The sequence below is a fragment of the Dreissena polymorpha genome, chromosome 5, assembly GCF_020536995.1.
Source record: "Dreissena polymorpha isolate Duluth1 chromosome 5, UMN_Dpol_1.0, whole genome shotgun sequence".
NCBI lineage: Eukaryota > Metazoa > Mollusca > Bivalvia > Myida > Dreissenidae > Dreissena > Dreissena polymorpha.
In genome coordinates, this window is record NC_068359.1 from 6,453,775 (window position 1) to 6,476,151 (window position 22,377).

A 22,377-nucleotide genomic window follows, 5' to 3' on the forward strand; every position below is an offset into this window, starting at 1 on the left:
TTTCCAAAAAAACAAAAAATTGTGTTTAATCTAATGTAATTATCTATATTTTATCATCAAAGTCGAATGAACAAAAAGTATTTGATTTACTGAGGCAGTATTTCTTTATTTATTATTTTCCATTTAAATATAAATAAGCTTAGTGAATTTTATAATTATACCTTTGATACGACTACTTTTGAATGCTTCTGTAACGATTCTATTAAACACAGATAAACGAAACTCGAATTCTACTTATTCATTTGCGTGGCACTCGGCTGCTTGAAAGACAACTGCATCCCATTCTTTCGGAAATACATGAACGTGTTTCGATGCATTTAATACATGGAATTTGCCTTATTTAACATTTTCTCAGTGTGTATACATTTATGAGGTATGTTTGTTTCCACACAGCGACAACAATAAAGATTCCAAATGACTATAATGAGTATGCATCCGAAAATGGAGGAAGCTTTGAGCTTTCACGGCATGGTCTTGTGTGGAGTTAAACATGTTAGTATTATTGTCCCCTTAGATAAATGCATATTTAACTAAATTATGTGTTTGCTTTAGGTTCATCGTCGAATAAATTGGCAGATCAAGACATAATCAAGGAGTATGTTATGACTGGTGAGTAAACGTTTAATACCTGATCAGTTGTTTGGTTTTAATTCCACCATTCTCGGTCTTGTCATTTGAAAGTATACAGGTATTGACAGAAATCATGCGAAGAATATAAGAATTTGTTAATTAACGAACCTTTACAAGGCCAATATGTAATGAAATATATACTTTGAAGTAGGTTTAGTTTCCATCCACATCCTCGTACAGGTTTCTTCAAATGCCTGTTTAATGCATTACATTTCATTATATTGTTTTAACACGAAATAATATGCATGAATATTATTGTCATGTATAATTTAGTATAAAATATTGCCTAACTTTATAAATGATATGCACACTATATGTGTCTAATAATTTATGAGCTATTAGACCAGGTAGATGCTGAACCCGACAATGACTTAAACTGTCCCCCTGAAACAGCTCGGTCGTTAGGGGCATTTAAAGACGATGAGTCGTCATATAAGTGTCAAGATACAAAAGCTATCACAAGCATCGCTGATGACACGAAAGCTCTAAATGACAATTTGAAAGTACTCAACATTAAACCGGAAAGGAACAAATCTGTAGATGATGTTGGTACGTTCTTTTGAACGATTTGTACACGTTAATGTAGATTATTGGTGTGTGTGTCTTATTCAACAGTTTTAAAGAGAATTACGATAATTGTTGATTTGAAATAATCATAATGATTTTTAGCTTTTATCCAATATATACTGTGTCAAAAACAAGCATTTGTAATATTGTGCATTTTAAGCGCATGACTCGGATGAGGATTCTGTTGATTCGAATGAATGGGATTCCGAAAATGGTGGAAGCGACTTCGAGGAAAATGATGACAATCAAGGTGCAGACTTGATATGAATCTATATAGTATATATATCAGCGACTTTAAACAATGCTGTTGTAGTAACGTTTCAAAAGTTGGTGTTCGCATCCGCTAAGATGTCTCTAGTGCTATAGATCCATTTATTAACATTAATTATGATCATTATACATTCAAATGATGAAGCTGTTATAAACTTTTAAATAAAAAAACGCCATTTAAAATAACAGAAATCTATAATACTTGTAATATAATAATTTTCAATAAAAAAAACGAATCTGGCACTTTCATTTACCTGTAACATCTTTGTTACATTTGTTAGAAGGATTTGAAAACAAGGAAACCTTATATACAAGAGAGGCTACTGGAGCCTTGACCAAAGGATTAAATAAACGAAATGAGCGGACCTACGAGCCTCGTGATTATCAGCTGGAATTAGCAGAGAAGGCTCTACGTGGCCAGAATACGATCATCTGTGCTGAAACTGGGACAGGAAAGACATGGGTAGCGTTGTATGTCATCGACAAACACCTGTCACAGGCGTCTAAAAGTAAGGCAAATACATAAACATGTTATTCATCAATAAGTATAGATAAGATTGCATTTGTACGTATGTACCCATTCCGTACTTAAATGAAACATGCGCATACACAATTGAATGGCATACAACCTAAATTCCTTTCCATGGTTAATTTTCTATAATAACCAATTGTTTAGTAAAAATAATCAAAACGTGCATTTTAATGTGTTTGTATAGACGCTTGCTGATATATATATATATATATTTATTTATTTATATATATATATATATATATATATATATATATATATATATATATATATATATATATATATATATATATATATATATATATATATATATATATTACAGTCTTGCTTTTTTAATTTTACAATATCGTAAACAGGTCCTAAAAAAGTTGCGTTTATGGCTAGGACTGGTGTCTTAATTAAACAACAATCAAACCGGTTCAAGAAGTATCTTCCACATTACAATGTAAGTTTACTAGTCATAGTTAGCTGTTTCTTACCGTTGTAATTGGAAAGGACTAATACCCCAAAAATGATTAAGCTAGGTCGATGCAATTTAGAAAGTGGATAGAGGGCCGTATGAGAAATATGCGTATTATCACATTGTTTGTCAGAAAACAATAAGTTTAGATCATGGTAACAAAAATAAATAAAACTTAAGTATGAATTTTGAGATTAATGAAAGACAACTTAAGCTAGGTGGGTAGTATTCGGCAGAAATTCGGATAGAGGGCCATCTGATGAATATGCACGCTTTTTCAGTATTTGTGCAGACCAAAAGTGTAGTTGATTTTATTAAAATAAATATCTGACAACTAAACAAAATATACCACGCTATAAATAAAAAAGTATTAATACGATGAAACTTTTGGAGATCCTGTTCATAACCCGACAACAACCGGTAAAAGACTGCTGTTTTGTCCGTTACGAAGCACTTGTTTGGTCTTGATACCAAACTTTATTTGTATTTCTGTTTATACCAAGATTGAAGTCTGAACTAAAACGTAAAAAAACAATCCTCATTTTTTTAGCCATAATGTAGTCATATTATGTTCTTCCTGATTTAATAGACCAAGCTTATAACGGGAGATGACGAAGATTCCAGAATGGTAGATGCCTTCATCCCCATGAACGACATTATATGTTTCACGCCACAAATATTGGTCAACAGTCTTGATAGTGGTAACATAAGTAGCCTTTCCAAATTCTCTCTTCTTGTCTTTGACGAATGCCATCACACAAGAGGAGACGAGCCTTACGCAAGACTTGCGAGAAAATATTTGGTAGAAAAAGCTTATGGACAAAAGGAGCTCCCGCAGGTTTGTAGAATGTTTCAAAACATAATATTAATAATTAACACTGCATTCGACAGGTGTAAATGTAAACATGTTTTCTCTATTGGGAATATTACACTTTCGAAACCAATACTATTACAGGAGAATACTTTTTTCAAATATCTTATAAGTCCATAACAATGTCAACTTTTTTTCAGATTGTTGGTCTTACTGCCTCCATAGGCGTTGGTAAGTCCAGGACTGTGGAAGAAGCGGTCGACTACATTCTACGTGTGTGTGCATCGCTAGATGTCAGGCCTCCTCTGTCTACCGTGGAGAGATGCAGAGAGAGTTTCAAGAAATGGGTGAACACGCCGGAGGAGGGTAAGTCAATGTCCATGCACCGAAATGCATATTACGAATATGATCATCAAGAATGTCTCTTTGTAATAGTGGTAGTGTATATACGTTTAAATTAGTATAGTGTTCCACGAGTGCTTGGTTTTAAAACAATCTTTTATAAGATTGTGTCTATTTTATTAAGTGCTACGATATGATGGTCATCTAGTGGCTTGTTTACAAAGTTGTATAGTAAAGCATATAATGGTAACTATAGAACATACATATATGCCTGCATAATACATTCATACATTTATCACAATTTCATTATCTTACAGTTTATGGAATGGTTTCTTTAAACCCTCATATACTGGTCTCTCCGTGAATATGTTAGCCTCTGCAAGTTGAATGCAGCATACATAAATAGCGATTTTAATAAAGAAATGTGCTTTTCTATGAAGCGATGACATTTTACTAAGTCGAAGAAAAACATAACAAATTTATATAAATGCACAACTTTTTAGATAAATACTTTTAAAAAACTAATATGTTATCCATAATTGTTATAAAAACACTATTGCAAACAAGATACTTATACTAACCTCAAAGTAGAGCCCATATTAAATTATTGAAAAACATGTCCTTCCTCATCAACTCATAAAATTCTCCTGCTACAACGGGAAGGAAACAACGACCAAGAGACTCGATGTACAGTAACGAAAATAAGTTAAAACAACTATGCACACAAATGAGAAAACTTTTAAAAAGAATTAATAACTGGTTACAACTTCTTTTGTGCAAGTTTGTTAATGGGTAATATGAACATCTAGTGGTGTAAAGAACACCGGTATGTTTTACATATTGGTTGTTTTTGTTGATGTGTCTTTTATTTGTGTTTATAGTGAAGTTTCAGGTTGAGATTGTTTTATGATTTAGAAACAATCAAGATGATGGTTAAAAATCCTGACCCTTGCAAGGACATTTTATTGGAAGCAATGGAAGATGCGGAAAAACTTCTCGAAGGCAGGAAACCTTTTTTGTGCTCATTTAACAAATGTGCGATACGGATAAATTAACATATTTCACATGTTTATGTACTAAAATAAAGCTTTTAAGAACACCTTATCGAGTTTGGGAAAACTCGTGATGCAAAGAATTATGAACATGTAAACGACTAAATTTTGATAAGCCATATTTTTCTACATAGAAAAAATATAGCCTTACTATTATAAACCTGCTCTTTCTCAGAAATGATGTATTTCCAACCTGAAATGATCGACATGCTGTACGACAAGCGCCCTGGTGAAAGAGATACCCAAGCATACAACAAATGGACGGTGGACATCGAAAAGAGCGCTCAACTGAATGTAAATGATCATGAGATATCACGTGATATCAGTGCGTGCGCAGTTTATTTGAATGTACGTAACAATATGTAAATTTAAGCGTTCTCTGCTATTAAGTAATCGAATTGCACATGTTCCATGGATGTAAAGGTTTCCATTTAATCTGAAGTATTTGTTTAATTGATTAACTGTTGGATAAGCTAGACAGATTTTATTTAATCTTAACAACATAGTCAAATGCATATACAATATTAAAACACAAGATTACGCCTTCGATTAATAAGTATATGTCTAATGGGAATATAGTATTTGGAGTTTCAATCCTAAACACATACGCATGTTTAACCTTTATACAAAGCATGGGCATTTATAGGACTATTAGAGATGTGCAGAACTGAATGTCATGGTAATTAAATAGACGTATATGTCTTTGTTTTAGAAATAACACAACTAGCATGTTTTACAGGTATACAACTCTGCAATCGAAGTGTGTAATCTTCTTCAAATCGCCGAAGTAGCCAAGTATCTCTCTGAGAAGCATCACCGTGAATTGGAAGGCAGGAAGAAACATACTGAAACGGAAAAGAAGCTGTTTGACAATCTTATTGGTAAAATAATTGTAAAATACATTCAACACTTACTAACTTAGACACTCTTCTTATTGTATATATACTGTCGCCACTCTAGATTTATCTTTGCTTTCATTGGCATAAACATGTATGTGCATAATAATATCATATTCACTCGCTCAGTCGATAAAAACATACATATAACAAAATAAGGCTTGTTTTTGCATTGTTTCAGATGTTCAAAGGAAGCTCAATAAATTAAAAAACGACAAGGATGCAGCAAATCCGAACGTGCAGATAGTTAGCGAACAGCTACAAAAAATGATACTGGAAAAAGGCGACGATTCACGTGCGATTGTCTTTGTAAAGGCTAGAGCAACATGCCGAGCGCTAGCTAAATATTTGGATGAAGATCTTCAGAAGATCGGAGTTAAGGCTAGTCGATTGTATGGACAACAAACAAAGGGAGCGGATGAAGGTATACATTTAACATTGAAGTTACTACGTTCTTAAACAAACTTGCTAACCAACAGAAGTAGTGTATCTTTTGGATGTATACATTAATCACCTGCATATATTTTATCGCTCCAGGTATGACCGAAGCTGTCCAGACCGAGACCCTTCAGAAATTCAGAGACGGTTTTTACAAGGTGATGGTTTGTACGTCTGTTGGTACAGAAGGTATTGACGTACCGGACTGCAACATCGTTATCAACTACAACTACTCCGGAGACGAAATCACAAAGATTCAGATGAAAGGTCGGGATCAATTTAAGTAACCGCACTCGATGTATATCCATTACAAACTTAAATCTGAACAACTGTAAAGGTTGAAAATAATAATAAAATCCGTTCGTAATTATTTTGATAAAATATGCCATAATGTTGTGGTGGTTTAATAAGCTCTGTAAAATTGTTTTGTCGTGTTTATATCTTATATATGTTCATTATCCGAAAATGTTGTCAGGTCGAAGCAGAAAGAAAGGCGCAACGATTGTCGTAATGGGAGATGAAAAACAATTAGGAACAGGAAATGATCAACGCGTATAAAGCAAACATGATGTACAAAGCAATAAGTGAGTTGAAAATAATTAATGCACGGGCTGTTGAACATAAATTGAAGATGTTTCAAACCGATGAGATGCAAAAGCTCAGATACAAAACGGAGTATGAAAAGGCAAAGAAAAGTCGAAGATCGGAAGATGACCTCGAAATTCTGTGTAGGCGATGCAACTCCATGGCATGCTTGGTGTCAGATGTGCGAAAACTTGGAAGCCAGCATTTTGTGATAGCAAAAGACTTTCCATCAAAGATTACGACAAAACCACACAAAAGCCCAAAGAAATACGATGGCATAGAAAAGAAAGGGAAGATGTATTGTAAAAAGTGTCCATTGGACTGGGGCATAGTAGCTGATCGCGATGGTGTCGACTTGTTTATTCTGAAACTGCAATGCTTCAAGCTTAGGAACATGAGAACGGGTGTCGTTTCGCAACATAAGAAATGGCTAGATGTCCCATATGATGTACCAGAGTTGGGACTGGAAGATATCCCGAAATTCTTCAGGAATGAGACGGAAGAAAATGCATCTCCCGAGTAAACCGTTCCTTTATTAAATGTCCAGTGTGTAACTGTGTTGTGGACGGACGAATGAATTGTCATCAATTAAAATAAAACATGAAACTGTGTTTGATGTAAAAAAAAGAAAATGTGGATATGTAAACTATGTTTTACACATGTGCATTTTCCTATGATCGAAGTTTAAAAAGTTGTTTGAGTTACGATGTTCGTAGCGTATTTTAAAATTATGTATGTGCGTTGTTTTAAAATATAATTCATTAAAGGGATCACGTAGCTTATAAAACCTCGAGTTTAGTAAAAACTATCGAAGGAAACACTTTCATATCGAATTTATAAACGAGCAAAATACTAAATAAAATACAGTCAAGTTTCGATTTGTATTATTGTTTTCTTAAATCTAAAGCAAGTGGCATCATATACCATAGTTTCAATCAGAGGAAATGAACATTATTTGTGCAGTTTAAGCAGCATGGTATAAGTTAACAAGCAATGTTTGTTCGTAAATTTGTCCATACAGATAGATACATAGTTTTTTAAGTTATCTTATGAATAAGTTTATTACAACTAGTGTACATTTATTTAACTTAATAGCATACTGTGATAAATTATTTCGTATTGTGTAGTTAATGTACGTCTATAACATTTGAAGTGTGTATTCTGTTATGTGTTTCAAATTTGAAGAATCTTTTAAAAGTATATTAATGTGCATGAATATGTTTTGCTATATTCGAAGTATAACTAGTTGTTTGAGTTACAGTATTTCGTAGCGTATATTTTAATTATGTATGTTCGACATTTTCAAATATAATTAATTTAAGGGAACCTAACGCTCATAATACTTACTTTAGTATTTTAGTAGTAAAAACTTTCGAAGTTAACAAAAACAATATAGAATTAATCAACAAATACGAAATAAAATACATTCACGTTTTGATTTTTATTATCGTTTTATTAAATCTAAAGCAAGTGTCAACATATATATATACCCCATTTTCCATCTGAAGAATGGAACATTATTTGTGCAGTTTAAACAGAGTAGTATCCGTTTAAAAGCCTAGTTTGTTCGTAAATTATCTATGCAGTTATATATAAATAACATTTATCATATGAACATATATTTGGTGTTGTAGATTTAATGTACGTTTATATACTTCTTAGTGTGTATACTGTTAAATGTTTGCGATGTGAAGGTTCTTTGAATAGTTTATAAATGTGCATGAACATGTTGCGAATCCCAGCCCACAACTGTTTCTCGTTAAAGTAAACGAACTAGTGTATTGCTATTATTAAAGACACTTAATTTATTTCGTGATAATAATAACGAGTATGTAATTTGTTCGTACATTATATACACTCTGATGATGTTTCAAAGGTAAATTCACAAAAAGTATATAATCACTACGTACTTTATCTTTCGAGCATTAAATCGCATCTCGCTAAAGCCTGTGAAATATTAGGCCAACATTAACGTTCACTGGACCATATTCATTGATATTTAAGGGCTTGGTTTTAATCGAAGCTGATTAATCTGTTGAATGAATGTTAATAACTAAAAAATATTTGCTATGTTCTTATTGTTATATAGTGTTGTGATTGCTTAGATGCACGTATAACTTAAACATACCAGCGAGTTCGTTACGGTGTTTATAATAAATGGTCGTTTTTTATAAATCCTTGCTCGAAGTTTGTGTGTCCAAAAAACGACATAACGAGCATTATTGTAAATTAAGTAACCTTCCTCCTTGTCCACCTGTATCTCTGTTTGTGCTTTCCAGTTTACATTAACTCCGCGTTTGAGAGTGCAATTATGAAAGTCTCCCATCTGTTACTCATCAGACGATGAAATAAAAATCAAACGTTTAAGGAGAAGTGTGGCCATGTATTATTTAAAAGCTCAAAGATTCTGAATCTGTTTCTTTACAGGTGTAAAGAATGAATAAATCCATACCATACATATTGAAAAGTATAAAACAAAGCGAACAAAAAAGACGCATAGACAGAGCTCCGGACAACCCGGCATTTACTGGAAGCAAACGTTGAACAAACAGCCGTGTTGATGGACTAGATTAAAAGACATTAAACAAATCTTAAAACTTACGACGACTTCAAATCTGTTTTCACTGGTATTTTTAAAGATCGTTTATTTGCTAATCTCTCTAAGGGATAATATTTCAGCTTTATTTACGGTGTATGATTGTTCAAATGTATCAAACACAAACATAAAACTGCTGGTACATCAAAACCTGTTACAGATATTTGTCGGGTAGATCCAAATAACGGAAGTGACACAGTTTCTCAAGTTTAAAGTACGGCACACGTTTCAAGCATAACACATGCATTGACATATAATTTACAAACAAATTGTGTCAACAAATCAACCATGTATTAAATTTTAAAGCGTCAAGGGATTCTCAAAAACAATTGTAATTATTTCTTTATGCAAAATGTTTGACTGTTAGATACATCACTGCTTCTGTTGAAATTGGCCGGAAGATCTTGTCACTACTTTTTGCCAAGCGACCACACTCAACTCCTTTCGTTCGCTTGGCCGACACCTTAACTCCCTACCGATTACTTTATTACGAGCTCGACCATTTTAGCTCCACTGGCCAAAGGCCAGCGGGGATTATGTCATGGTCCTGTGTCCGTCGTGCGTGCGTCCGTGCGTGCGTGGGTGCGTGCGTTAACTTTTCCTTTAAACATCTTCTTCTCCTAAACTACTGGTCCAATTCTGATGAAATTTCTCAGGAATGTTCCTGGGGTGAACCTCTTTCAAATTTGTTCAATTATGCCCCTGGGGTCAAATTGGACCCTGCCACGGGGGTCACAAAAATGAAAATTTGCTTATATAAGGTATATTTTGTGAAAACGTTCAAAATCTTCTCGTCAACAACCATTGGGCCTAGGGCTATCAAATTTGGTATGTAGAGACATCTAATAGTCCTCTACCAAATTCAAATTATGCCTCTGGGGTCAAATTTGACCCTGCCCCGGGGGTCACAAAATTGATACATATGCTTATATAAGGCCTATATTGTGAAAACTTTCAAAATCTTTCGTCCATAACCATTGGGCCTAGGGCTATCAAAATTGGTATGTAGAGACATCTAATAGTCCTCTACTAAATTTCTTTAAATTATGCCCCTGGGGTCACATCTGATTCTGCCCCGGGAGTCACAAAATTGAAAATATGCTTATATAAGGCCTATTTTGTGAAAACTTTAACAATCTTTCTGTCCATAACTGTATGGCATTGGGCTACCAAATTTGGTATGTAGTGACATGTAATAGTTCTCTTCTTAGTTTGTTCAAATTATGCTCCTGGGGTCAAATTTGAAACTGCCCCGGGGGTCACAAAAATGCACATACGTTTAATAAGGACTATTTTGTGCAAACTTTAAAAATCTACTTGTCCATAACCGTATGGCATAGGGCTACCAAATTTGGTATGTAGTGACATCTAATAGTTCTCAAACAAATTTGTTCAAATTTAACCCCTGGGGTCAAATTTGACCCTGCCACGGGGGTCACAAAAATGAACATATGCGTATATAAAGCCTATTTTGTGCAAACTTTGAAAATCTTTTTTCCATAACCGTAGGGCTTAGGGCTACCAAATTCGGTATGTAGTAACATCTAATAGTTCTCTACTTAGTTTGTTCAAATTATGCCCCTGGGGTCAAATTTGACCTTGCCCCGGGGGTCACAAAAATGAACATATGCTTATATAAGGCCTACTTTGTGCAAACTTTAAACATCTACTTGTCCATAACTGTATGGCATAGGGCTACCAATTTTGGTATGTAGTGACATCTAATAGTCCTCTACCAAATTTGTTCAAATTATGCCCCTGGGGTCAAATTTGACCCTGCCCCAGGGTTCACAAAAATGAACATATGCTAATATAAAGCCTCTTTTGTGCAAACTTTAAAAAGCGTCTTGTCCATAACCGTAGGAACTAGGGCTACCAAATTTGGTACTTAGGGACATCAAATAGTTCAGTACTTAGTTTGTTCAAACTATGCCCCTGTGGTAAAATTTGACCTTTGCCCTGGGGGTCACAAAAATGAACATACGCTTAAATGAGGCCTATTTTGTGCAAACTTTAAAAATCTACTTGTCCATAACCATATGGCATAGGGCTACTAAATTTGGTATGTAGTGACATCTAATAGTCCTCTACCAAGTTTGTTCAAATTAAGCCCCTGGAATCAAATTTGACCGTTCCCCAGGGGTCACAAAAATGAACATATGCTTATATTGGGCCTATTTTGTGCAAACTTTAAAAATCTTCTGTCCATAACCATTGGGCATATTTCTACCAAAGTTGGTATGTATTAAAATCTTAAAGTTCTCTACCAAGTTTTTTTCAAATTATGCCCCTGGGGTCAAATTTGACCCTGTCCCGGGGATCACAAAGATGAACATATGCTTAAATAAGGCCTATTTTGTGCAAACTTTAAAAATCTTCTTGTTCATAATTATAGAGCCTAGGGCTACTAAATATGGTATGTAGTGACATATTATAGTCCTCTACCAAATTTGTTCAAATTATTCCCCTGGGCTCAAATTATACTCTGCCTCAGGGGTCACAAAACTGAACATATGCTTATATAAAGCCTCTTTTGTGCAAACTTTAAAAATCTTCCTGTCCATAACCAATGGGCCTAGGGCTACCAAATTTGGTAAGTAGTGACATCTTATAGTTCTCTACCAAGTTTGTTCAAATTATGCCCCTGGGACCAAATTTATATATAAAAATGCTCACCCTTCCAAATTTAAGCGCCCAGTGGGACGAGGGATAGAAAGAGAAAGTCACATGCTTAAGTAAATTTCAACCCATGCACATTGCCCGCTTTTTTCGCATAAAAAACAGTGTAGCGATACATGGCCATCATGGCCCTCTTGTTTTATATGTTGTAATTCCAAATAAGTAAACGAAAAAAAATATCGATTTTGTGGAACAAATTGTGTTATTGCGTATTACACTAGTTTATTTATCTTTCGAAATTCTTTTTGTACGACAGTTTCCTTTTTTCAGGCTGATAAAGTCAATCTAAGTATTTTTGTCCGCGTCACATCCACACACTTCATGTATTTAGCGTCTTTCTTGCGTTCAAACTTTCAAGCATAGTCTCGAAAATGCTTGAAAACATGTATGTATTTAAAAATTAAGATGAAGAAACCAAATCGCTCTATGAGGCAAATATTTTTTTTAAATATATACGATGACAAATATCATTGTTTAAAGTATGCCCCTAACGAAATTTTAGTTGCCAACATTCACGAACGTTACTCTTAAATGAAGGCCTACCAAAATTTTACTCTTGTTAAAATCTCCCATATGGTTTGGACAACTTAACTATTTCCAGTCTCATATTCTCAAAGCCACCATCGTTTTAACTGACGAACAATAATAATGTGGGCGACTGTAGTAAAACATTGCATTGAAATGTTACATTCAACTAGAAAACGGCAGAAATAAGACGGTGCAAAAATAGTCGATTTTGTTTTGGGTCAAGTTTTTAATTGCAAACAACATGACATTGTGTATTGCTTAAATTAATTCAGCTTATAGAGCACTTAAAAAAATTACGAATATAGGGGTGTGTGCATTTATATTGCGTTATAATGTGGCGTTTACATTTAATCACAGTGCGAACTATAATACATGATTTCCAATTAAATACATATGGTAAATCGCAAATAAAATTTCTTTACGTTTAAAACATTTATTGTCGAAACATATATGAAATACTCTGCTAATGTTCATGATTGCCCGCTAACAGGTCTTTGTTTAGGCATCAATGCTTCTCGACTTATATATATATTGTATGCTCATTGTATATATTTTATTGATAAAAAAACGATCTAACAATTTATCATACCACCGCATTGATATCTGCCTGATTTATTGTTGCCTGATATATTTTGTATATCATGGTCAACAGGAAGTTCTTATATCAGTCAATGTTGAAGTTACGTGGAATTTTTGCAATAAAGTCAACAATTTCTATCAACATAAATCAGGTTAAACAAAACAAACAATTTGATACCAAGAACGTTCATATTGTATTCTATTTTAAAGTCATAAAGCACAACAACGTTTATTTTTTAAAAATCACATCAACCCGCACTACAGAAGTTAAATGACGTCATCAATCGGGCAATACATCTTCAATATCGATGTAGTCATTGCACTCGCAAGTGTTGCACAGAAAGTCAAGACAAATGATAACTGTATGCTAATCCTCAACTATTTAATCAAACGATTTAACACGCTTATGTCAATATTGACATCATCATCAAAATGTCAATTTCAATACACATCTCCAAAATGCCGTCTCCAAACTATTCGGTGAAGTGTGTTCTTCGATTGAATTTGTCGCTGCAGTCCATTCCAGATCTCCAATTCAATACGTTTATAATTAAGGCGGGTGTACTCTTCCCATTCGTAGGTCAAACAACTTTTTTTCTCTATACGATGTTTAAAATAAGCGTTTATTCGTGTCGTCTTTTCGAACGCCGTTGCTACATGCATGTCAACGTGTAAAAGTCGGATTAGCAATATCAGCGGGGATCCGTACATTTAAATATACAAACAAGATTGTTTTGCAGGTTTTTATGAAAATGTGGTATGATAAACAGAAAAACGGGTTACTGTCCCATCGTTTTGTAATATATCAGGCTCGGCACGAATAAAATAATGGCTAGGCAAGCCTCGCCATTATATTATTCTAAGCCTCGCCTGCTATATTACAGAACGATAGGACAGTAACCTGTTATTCTCTATACATCAATACTTGATATAAGTATGCAAAAACACATGCGGGATGGCGGAGGGAATGACGATTGCTCAGCAGGTTGAACTGTTTTTAAACCAACAGTTTGTCTGTCCGTTTATGTGCATCGGTCTCTTGCTTTTATCATCTTCGGCTTTTTTTCATCTAACTATTATTATTATTTGATAATGTCCAATCTGTCCCTCATCAATTACGCCATTAATGTGTCGGTGTTCAAATGGACAAAGCTCGACTGAAACAAAAAAAATGACGTAGATATTTAATACCGCAAAATTACGACGCACTGTGATGGAGCATACGTCATGCAACTGATAAAAGGAATGTTTTGTTTCTTATTTTGGAATTGTGTAAACAATAAATTCATTACAATCAATATTCTCTAAGATATTTAAACACGATTTAAAATACGACTGCTTTGTTATTATTCAAAACGTATTGCCTCTTTGTTTTGTGTGCATATGGTAATGCAGCTGCGATAACTCGAATCAAATGTAAATAAAGCATATGACATCGACCCTGTGGTGCGGATCCATAGAGTCTTTGTGATTATTACCTCACTAAATATACGATCATAAATTATACCGACACAACTTAGATTGAATCAATGTAATCATAAAAGATAACGAGTAATGTAGTGATGTTGTGCATGTATTCAGCGCATTGTTTGCTCTAGATATTGTTTGAGTTGCATTTGCTTCCGTAGGATAGGAATTTATGCATGACGCATACTGCACGTTAATAGTTTACACGGTTACTCTAGTTATCGGAATGTTGACTATAAGTGCACGTACATGAAGTGATTTAAGTATCATCTATATTGTATGTACTAAAAATATAAACAGTGTCCATATAAGTGTCAATTCAAATGTATGGCAATTAGAAGTTGGTGTAAAAAAACGCATAACGCTATCAAGTTTAAAGATTTCCTTACCGTAATGTTTTTCATTTCTTTATCGTCGTTATGTGCACCTTCCAGTTTATTTTTAAACTAATTTTCCCACGCAATCTTGTCAATCGGTTTGATATATCCGCATGATAGGTAAACACATCTTGATAATATTGGCTAATATGTGTGTTACAAAAGCACACGATTGGCCTCAATAGTATTTACAGCTTTACGTGCAATTCGTTAACATTTTCACGTCTGTGTATGTTTGAGCTGTGTAACGGTACAAGGGTTTTGGGATCATCATGAAAACCTAAACTAACTACCACAAAAATGCAATAGTTCGACGCAAAATAATTAACAAACATGATTCACCCACAAATCAATTTTTTAAACATTTTTCTCGATTGCAATTTGAATTTTCTATAGCAGGACTTACTTAGCAGCTTTAAAACTACAAAATGATATCGATTCATCAGACAGCGTTGATTTGTAAAATAAATGTTGAAGTACTTTGTATCCTGGCAAGTATTTATATTATCGTTCTCACTTTACAAAAATATTGGAACTTTAAAGAAAAATGATAAGTGATAATGATTACATAAAATGTCAAATCCTCCTATTCACCACATTATTAAATAGACAGAAGATGGAAAGAAAATCATATGGTAAAATCGTCTGCTAAATACTGTTTCACCCTTGTCGCTTCAGTGAAGTAAAAATAACTACCGCATACCAAAGATTTACTTCTATTGATTTGTTAACGTACAGCGCTAGTTTTACCCGTCCCACTCGTTCGTATCATATAAAGGCAAAGTTTAAGTATACAAATCCCGTCCGTTATCATATTACATGACGTCAATATAACTCGACATTCGATCGTGCGCACTTCATTAAATATTGGTAGACAACCGGGTCTCTATCGTAATATATTCGTTACGGAGTAGATTGTACACAGGTATGTTTCATTATTTGCATATCATAACTATAGAGAAAATGCGTAAAACTTAACTGTACCGCTATTTCTGTACACGTCCGTTTTAATATACAGGCTTATACACTTAAAGAGACCGTCAATTGAAGAAAAAGAAAAGTTCTCAACTACCGTATTTTTACAATTATTCGTTTATATTGATTAAAATATGACGACTGGTATATTACATTACTTGAAAAAAGTTGTTAAGATTTCATATATTCAGTATATTCGGTAATACATTTTACTGGGTACAGGTACCAGGTAACTACCAGTTAACTACAAATAACGCAAGTAGATTGATCATCATCGTCACGTGGTAAACACAGGAATGCAAATTGTGCATGCGTAGTGAATTGTATTTATTTTTTATATATAATGATCAATATACTTGCATTATTTATAGTGTGTATATCGTTATGTCACCTATTTTCGCGATGTACTTTCGATTTCACATCGCGAATTTTTATTGCCAAATATACTGAAAATTTGAACTTTTTTCAAGTAATGTAATATACCAGTCGTGATATTTTAATCAATATAAACTAATAATTGTGAAAAATACGGTATTTTAGAACTTTTTATTTTTTCGTCAATGGCGGTTGACGGTTCCGTTAAGCATCTATCATATGTTTGGATATTATGATGTTTTACTTTACGTTAAGAGCTGAGACTGTAATTTAATTGTGTGTTATATTCAACCGATAATCCGTCTACAGGGCTCAAACTGGGCCACATTTTTGTGAAGTTTTCCATTGTTAATGAAATAGAAAATAAAAGTCAAAATACAGATGAAAAAAACAAGCCGAAATGGTTTTAATAATACTTTAAGGAACGTCTTCTTTTTTTGTCTTCTCTTCATAATGTGAGGACCAAAGAGTAACGAACATCTTTGTCCTGGCATATCGGTTTATGATATCATTCTGTTATTAGAGTAAAAGAACATGATTTCGACAAGATCTACATGGTAACATTGCAACGGTTAAACTAAATACTGTTTTGTTAAACGTTATCTAGCGTAAAGATTTGCAAACAAGTTGATGCATGAAATATGTTTAGAATGTTTAAAAAATGACGATTGTTTCGAAAATTAGCGCGTCATCGGTTCAAAAATTGTTTCAAATTTATAATCAAGAAATCGTATAACACGGACTTAATGACAGAATAACATATTTAATTTGAAATATATTTTGTTGTTTTTTAAACGGTATGCTTACTTATACGATAAAGTTCGTAAAGTGGCGTTGTCAATAAATTTTGGGTTTATTACATGTGCATATTTACACGATAACGTGTAATTAATCAAATATAACACCGGCTTATTTAGAGAAATCGAATTAAACGAATGTACTCCTTAAATCCCTTTACACTATTTGTTTTGTTTTGTTTTGTTTATAAATCTAAAAGATACCTGCTAGTGCCAAAACACATATGTAAATGCAAGAAAACTGTAGTCTACGTTTAATGTTTCAATTGATGTTCATGTATTTACATTAATGCTTTTTTTGTTTATTTTAGCTATAAAAATGCGCAACTATATGCATGTATTTATTGTAGAAAGCATCTCTATAATATGTATTTATCATGCGTGTACCAGTAACTGAGTTGTTATAAAATAAAGCAAGCGAAGCAAAATCAAGTAGGAATAGAAGTAGTGGTTGTCGTAGTAATAATACGTTATATTTGCCTACGTTGTAGTTTATCACAATAATAATGAGTTTTAAATTTTCAGGTTGATTTAGGGATATGAAAACTTGCAACTTCAACTCGCCGACCACAATTGAACAATCTAAAATGTATTAAAGCTTACAGTCGAAGACACCGCAATGGATTTAGCAAACCACAATCAAGATTCTACAACTGAGGTATTGTCAACAATGCAGAGACATATTGAGTCTGTAAAGAGTGATATGAAGTTGACTGAAATCAATCTTGCAGCGGATATTGACAAATCTAAAATAGATATTATAAGAAATGCCGAAGGCACGGACATGGAAATAAAGGATTGTATTAACGATTCTACAAAAGAGGTTTTAACAACAATAAAGAAACACACCGAGTCTGCAAATAGTGAAATAAAATTAACTATAAAAGACGCTGAAATGACATTGAACAAAAGTCTTCACGACGAAACGTCAAAGATAATGTCGGCCATTGAATCTTTGCATGGACATATTAATGCCTTACCAAAAAATGTGCCGATATCAGGCGAAAATGTTACAAAATGTCACAGTAAGTACAAACATAGTGTTAAATATAGTTTTCACTCGCAACCAAAATCCCGACAGATTTAAATGTAGTGAGATATTGTACCTTCAATTATCTTTTAAGTATACATTCGTATTATGGAAAGGGGGAAATTAATCGTGTATACAATCACACAACCCTTACCTACATGCCTACAATAACGTTTGTCAAACGATATCGAAATGAATGTCTGCTTTATGGGTTGAAATATGTCTAAAGTTTGCGAATATTTTCGATGACTGTAGAACAATAGGGGTACGATTAAATCCATCAAAACGATTTAAACAACAAATACTTTATCTATGTATGGCTCACACGCAGATTCATTCTGTGAATCAGTTTTTCATTGTCTTAATTTTTAAATACCGCTCCTATAAAAATGAGTCTTGTGTCATGCAATAAGTTTAAGCATTAAAACACACGCACACACGTCATTTTGTTCTACCTTAGGAACCACTGCACAACCGTATCAACAGCAAATTATCTACCGTGGGTTTATAATTTATACATCAATAAGTGGAATGTCCACGATTTCAATGTACTATATAGTGAAGTAAAGATCGGTTAACAAATTATATTTTTAATCCGATACAAAATGCACCGAATCAACCAATGAATGTGTGTAAACGATTATGTAGACGTTTTCTTTCAGCGAAAACGAGCGTGTTTTCTGAAAACATTCAATAGAATCTTATTATGTTCAGGTTTCTGGTTTGAAAACAAGCCACTTATAAAGTTACTGAAGTGTATATGACGGTTCGTATTTGAATATTGTGTTAATATGATTGCGTGTCATTTTTTATTTTACATTTTAAAAGCTCATATAAGCTAATTACGTTGGTTACATCATTTAACACTAGAAATATCGGTTGATAATTATATTCAACAAGTACATAACTTAAAACAGATTGTGTATTTGTTATACATTTTAAACTAGACCTAAAGCAGTTGAAAGCATGTGTTATTTATCAAATTCAATAATTATTTTAGCAAATACTTACAGTTTTCTTGAAAATCATTTCAAACATATAATTATGTCATATATGGTAGATTAGCCTGATCATTCATGACATCGATTAAACGTATCTTATTTAATCCCCAATGCTTTTTTACCGATGTCCCGCGGGTAAACAACATTTATAGTCTTCTTTTGAAAACCTTGAACCTATGAATGAGCATGTCGTTTTAAAAAAGACATGTTCACATAAATGGAACAACAAGTTGAGTATACAAGATTGTATATCATACAGTTTGTTGCATGAAACGACTTTTTATTGAAGGAACATATCCGTTAAAATTCGGTGGATTAGATATAGACATTGAGCGTGAAATAACTTGCATATATCCCTGTTCACAGCATATATAATATTTTAGAAATCGGTATTAGTTTTCATATCATTTTCATTTTCAATCACTACGTCATTGTCTTGCGAAAGATGTCGAAGTTTAAAATTTAATCTGTCCATGGCATATGACTTCCTGTCATATGTCGAATACATCGACTTCTCACGAGCAAAATACGACATAAATGGCATAATTATTCCTTGGTATAATATCATGTAGATGCCGATCCTTACAACGACGTATGTGCCACGCCAGTTTCAGCGGGGAATTCACCACAAACGATTGGAGCAGATGATACACTATCAGCAGGGCAAATAAAAAGGGAAAGGAGTAGCAGCCTTAATGAAATGAACTCAGAAGACCAAACCACTCAACCAAAACGGCTTAGATCTGACGAAGGTAATACATTAAATTTGTACGTGCTCTTGAAATATATTACTTTTACGATTACAAAATTTACACTAATGCGTTTACTGTATTGTATCTTATGCAACATATTTCCAAAAAAAACAAAAAATTGTGTTTAATCCAATATAATTATCTATATTTTAAAATCAAAGTCGAATGAACAAAAAGTATTTGATTTACTGAGGCAGTATTTCTTTATTTATTTTTGTCCATTTAAATATAAATAAGCTTAGTGAATTTCAAAATTATACCTTTGATACGACTAGTTTTGAATGCTTCTGTAACGATTCTATTAAACACAGATAAACGAAACTCGGATTCTACTTATTCATTTGCGTGGCACTCGGGTGCTTGAATAACAACTGCATCCCATTCTTTCGGAAATACATGAACGTGTTTCGATGCATTTAATACATGGAATTTGCCTTATTTACCTTTTTCTTAGTGTATACATTTATGAGGTATGTTTGTTTCCAGAAAGCGACGACAATAAAGATTCAATGACTATAATGAGTATGCATCCGAAAATGGAGGAAGCTTTGAGCTTTCACGGCATGGTCTTGTGTGGAGTTAAACATGTTAGTATTATTGTCCCCTTAGATAAATGCATATTTAACTAAATTATGTGTTTGCTTTAGGTTCATCGTCGAATAAATTGGCAGACCAAGACATACTCAAGGAGCATGTTATGACTGGTGAGTAACGTTTAATACCCGATCAGTTGTTTGGTTTTAATTCCACCATTCCCGGTCTTGTCATTTGAATGTATACCGGTATTGACAGAAATCATGCGAAGAATGTAAGAATTTGTTAATTAACGAACCTTTACAAGGCGAATATGTAATGAAATATATACTTGGAAGTAGGTTTTGTTTCCATCCACATCCTCGTACAGGTTTCTGCAAATGCCTGTTTAATGCATTACATTTCATTATATTTGTTTTTACACGAAACAATATGCATGAATAGTATTGTCATGTATAATTTAGTATAAAATATTGCCTAACTTTATAAATGATATGCACACTATATTTGTCTAATAATGTATGTGCTTTTAGACCAGGTAGATGCTGAACCCGACAATGACTTAAACTGTCTCCCTGAAACAGCTCGGTCGTTAGGGGCATTTAAAGACGATGAGTCGTCATATAAGTGTCAGGATACAAAAGCTATGACAAGCATCGTTGATGACACAAAAGCTCTTAAAGACAATATGAAAGTACTCAACATTAAACCGGAAAGGAACAAATCTGTAGATAATGTTGGTACGTTTTTTTGAACGATTTGTACACGTTAATGTAGATTATTGGTGTGTGTCTTATTCAACAGTTTTAAAGAGAATTACGATAATAGTTTGATTTGAAATAATCATAATCTAATTATGATTTTCAGCTTTTATGCAATATATACTGTGTCAAAAACAAGCATTTGTAGTATTGTGCATTTTTAGCGCATGACTCGGATGAGGATTCTGTTGATTCGAATGAATGGGATTCCGAAAATGGCGGAAGCGACTTCGAGGAAAATGATGACAATCAAGGTGCAGACTTGATATGAATCTATATAGTATATATCAGCGACTTTAAACAATGTTGTTGTAGTAACGTTTCAAAATTTGGTGTTCGCATCCGCTAAGATGTCTCTCGTGCTATAGATCCATTTATTAACATTAATTATGATCATTATAAATTCAAATGATGAAGCTGTTCTTAACTTTTAAATAAAAAAACGCCATTTAAAATAACAGAAATATATAATACTTGTTATATAATAATTTTCAATTAAAAAAAAAGAATCTGGCAATTGCATTTACTTTATTGCCCCGCCTGTAACATCTTTGTTTCATTTCTTAGAAGGATTTGAAAACAAGGAAACCTTATATACAAGAGAGGCTACTGGAGCCTTGACCAAAGGATTAAATAAACGAAATAAGCGGACCTACGAGCCTCGTGATTATCAGCTGGAATTAGCAGAGAAGGCTCTACGTGGCCAGAATACGATCATCTGTGCTGAAACTGGGACAGGAAAGACATGGGTAGCGTTGTATGTCATCGACAAACACCTCTCACAGGCTTCTAAAAGTAAGGCAAATACATAAACATGTTATTCATCAATAAGTATAGATTAGATTGCATTTGTACGTATGTACGCATTCCGTAACTTAAATGAAACATGCGCATACACAATTGAATGGCATACAACCTAAATTCCTTTCCATGGTTAATTTTCTATAATAACCAATGGTTCTGTAAAAATAATCAAAACGTGCATTTTAATGTGTTTGTATAGACGCTAGCTGATATATATATATATATATATATATATATATATATATATATATATATATATATATATATATATATATATTACAGCCTTGCTTTTTTGTTTTACAATATCGTAAACAGGTCCTAAAAAAGTTGCGTTTATGGCTAGGACTGGTGTCTTAATTAAACAACAATCAAACCGGTTCAAGAAGTATCTTCCACATTACAATGTAAGTTTACGAGTTATAGCTAGCTGTTTCTTACCGTTGTAATTGGAAAGGACTAATACCCCAAAAACGAATAAGCTTGGTCGATGCAATTTAAAAAGTGGATAGAGGGTCGTACAAGAAATATGCGTATTATCACAT

General features: G+C 33.4%; 1 protein-coding gene and 1 long non-coding RNA gene across 2 annotated transcripts in view; one reads left to right on the plus strand and one right to left on the minus strand.

Moving 5' to 3' along the window:
• The window catches only part of LOC127880561 (antiviral innate immune response receptor RIG-I-like), a 115,829-nt gene that overhangs the window by 87,452 nt on the left and 6,000 nt on the right, over positions 1–22,377 (plus strand). The window contains exons 23-29 of the mRNA XM_052427877.1: positions 2,353–2,441; positions 3,046–3,294; positions 3,468–3,633; positions 4,525–4,611; positions 4,837–5,009; positions 5,401–5,542; positions 5,739–5,981. Coding sequence (XP_052283837.1) covers positions 2,353–2,441; positions 3,046–3,294; positions 3,468–3,633; positions 4,525–4,611; positions 4,837–5,009; positions 5,401–5,542; positions 5,739–5,981 — 1,149 coding nt within the window. The remainder of the gene's footprint in view (positions 1–2,352; positions 2,442–3,045; positions 3,295–3,467; positions 3,634–4,524; positions 4,612–4,836; positions 5,010–5,400; positions 5,543–5,738; positions 5,982–22,377) is intronic.
• LOC127880565 (uncharacterized) lies at positions 13,339–15,087 on the minus strand. Its single transcript, XR_008049583.1, has 2 exons — positions 14,819–15,087; positions 13,339–14,119 (listed from the first exon to the last, which is right to left on the minus strand). It is a non-coding gene; the product is annotated as an uncharacterized LOC127880565 (long non-coding RNA).